The sequence below is a fragment of the Physeter macrocephalus genome, unplaced genomic scaffold (assembly GCF_002837175.3).
Source record: "Physeter macrocephalus isolate SW-GA unplaced genomic scaffold, ASM283717v5 random_10368, whole genome shotgun sequence".
NCBI classification, from domain to species: Eukaryota; Metazoa; Chordata; class Mammalia; order Artiodactyla; family Physeteridae; genus Physeter; species Physeter macrocephalus.
Genome location: NW_021155663.1, coordinates 1 through 2,210, shown reverse-complemented (window position 1 = coordinate 2,210; position 2,210 = coordinate 1). Strand labels below are relative to the sequence as shown.

At 51.4% G+C, this 2,210-nt stretch overlaps 1 protein-coding gene across 1 annotated transcript; it reads left to right on the top strand.

Annotated features, from left to right (window-relative positions):
- Positions 1–1,194: 1,194 nt before the first annotated feature.
- Positions 1,195–1,722, top strand: LOC112063301 (keratin-associated protein 9-1-like; the record flags this gene model as incomplete). The annotated part of the gene is made up of 1 exon (XM_024118181.1): positions 1,195–1,722. A coding segment is annotated over one exon (528 nt), but the record flags the coding sequence as incomplete, so codon positions are not given.
- Positions 1,723–2,210: the final 488 nt, after the last annotated feature.

The window sequence follows — 2,210 nt, the reverse complement described above, 5'->3', positions numbered from 1 at the left end:
TCGTAGCACCTCTGCAGGCCTCATCGCGTCAGCCTTTCCTTTTTAATATCTCGGTTATCTTTATTATACAACACAGAGCCAGTAGCAGCACCTCTGCAAGCTTCATCATCAGCCTTTTTCTCTATAATACAGAGCTCGTAGCACCTCTGCAGGCCTCATCGCGCCAGCCTTTCCTTTTTAATATCTCGGTTATCTTTATTATACAACACCGAGCCATTAGCAGCACCTCTGCAAGCCTCATCATCAGCCTTTTTCTCTATAATACAGAGCTCGTAGCACCTCTGCAGGCCTCATCGCGTCAGCCTTTCCTTTTTAATATCTCGGTTATCTTTATTATACAACACAGAGCCAGTAGCAGCACCTCTGCAAGCCTCATCATCAGCCTTTTTCTCTATAATACAGAGCTCGTAGCACCTCTGCAGGCCTCATCGCGTCAGCCTTTCCTTTTTAATATCTCGGTTATCTTTATTATACAACACAGAGCCAGTAGCAGCACCTCTGCAAGCCTCATCATCAGCCTTTTTCTCTATAATACAGAGCTCGTAGCACCTCTGCAGGCCTCATCGCGTCAGCCTTTCCTTTTTAATATCTCGGTTATCTTTATTATACAACACAGAGCCAGTAGCAGCACCTCTGCAAGCCTCATCATCAGCCTTTTTCTCTATAATACAGAGCTCGTAGCACCTCTGCAGGCCTCATCGCGTCAGCCTTTCCTTTTTAATATCTCGGTTATCTTTATTATACAACACAGAGCCAGTAGCAGCACCTCTGCAAGCCTCATCATCAGCCTTTTTCTCTATAATACAGAGCTCGTAGCACCTCTGCAGGCCTCATCGCGTCAGCCTTTCCTTTTTAATATCTCGGTTATCTTTATTATACAACACAGAGCCAGTAGCAGCACCTCTGCAAGCCTCATCATCAGCCTTTTTCTCTATAATACAGAGCTCGTAGCACCTCTGCAGGCCTCATCGCGTCAGCCTTTCCTTTTTAATATCTCGGTTATCTTTATTATACAACACAGAGCCAGTAGCAGCACCTCTGCAAGCCTCATCATCAGCCTTTTTCTCTATAATACAGAGCTCGTAGCACCTCTGCAGGCCTCATCGCGTCAGCCTTTCCTTTTTAATATCTCGGTTATCTTTATTATACAACACAGAGCCAGTAGCAGCACCTCTGCAAGCCTCATCATCACAGCAACGCAAGCCCGAGACTGCATGCAGCAGCAGACTGCACGCAGCAGCAGACTGCAAGCAGCAGACCTGCAAGCAGCAGACTGCAAGCAGCAGCAGACTGCAAGCAGCAGCAGACTGCAAGCAGCAGACCTGCAAGCAGCAGACCTGCAAGCAGCAGACCTGCAAGCAGCAGACCTGCAAGCAGCAGACCTGCAAGCAGCAGACCTGCAAGCAGCAGACCTGCAAGCAGCAGACCTGCAAGCAGCAGACCTGCAAGCAGCAGACCTGCAAGCAGCAGACCTGCAAGCAGCAGACCTGCAAGCAGCAGACCTGCAAGCAGCAGACCTGCAAGCAGCAGACCTGCAAGCAGCAGACCTGCAAGCAGCAGACCTGCAAGCAGCAGACCTGCAAGCAGCAGACCTGCAAGCAGCAGACCTGCAAGCAGCAGACCTGCAAGCAGCAGACCTGCAAGCAGCAGACCTGCAAGCAGCAGACCTGCAAGCAGCAGACCTGCAAGCAGCAGCAATGCAAGCACCAGACACCCGTCTAGCAAGCGCGCAGGCAGCAGGCATGCATGGGAGGAGGACGATGTAGGTAGCAGTGACAGAGGAGATGTGCACGCAGCGCGTGTCTACGCAACAAATCCGCTGCCCATGCAGACAGGGCGGGGGACAGACGCATGCAGCAGAGCTGCTTGACGCCCACGCTGCTGCGCATGCAAGAAGACACCCCACAGCGCAGCCGGTGGGCGCCAGCACCCCACACAGGTGCTGCAAAAAGAGAGGAAGAAGAGCGAAGGAGATGCAGCAGCACATACACACACACACAGACACAGACACTCGAGTGCTGCTGTCTTCCAAGTCTTCAGCTGTGAACTGCAATTGCAGGGCGTGCGTGGATATCCGGCCTCCTACAGACAAACTCTATGCATGCACTGCAGCTTCTAAATAAAAGCAGCCCATCCAGCAGAGATCTGCTGCTGCGATACACCGCCGTCTCACCCTGGAGACACATACATATAGACATACATACGTACAC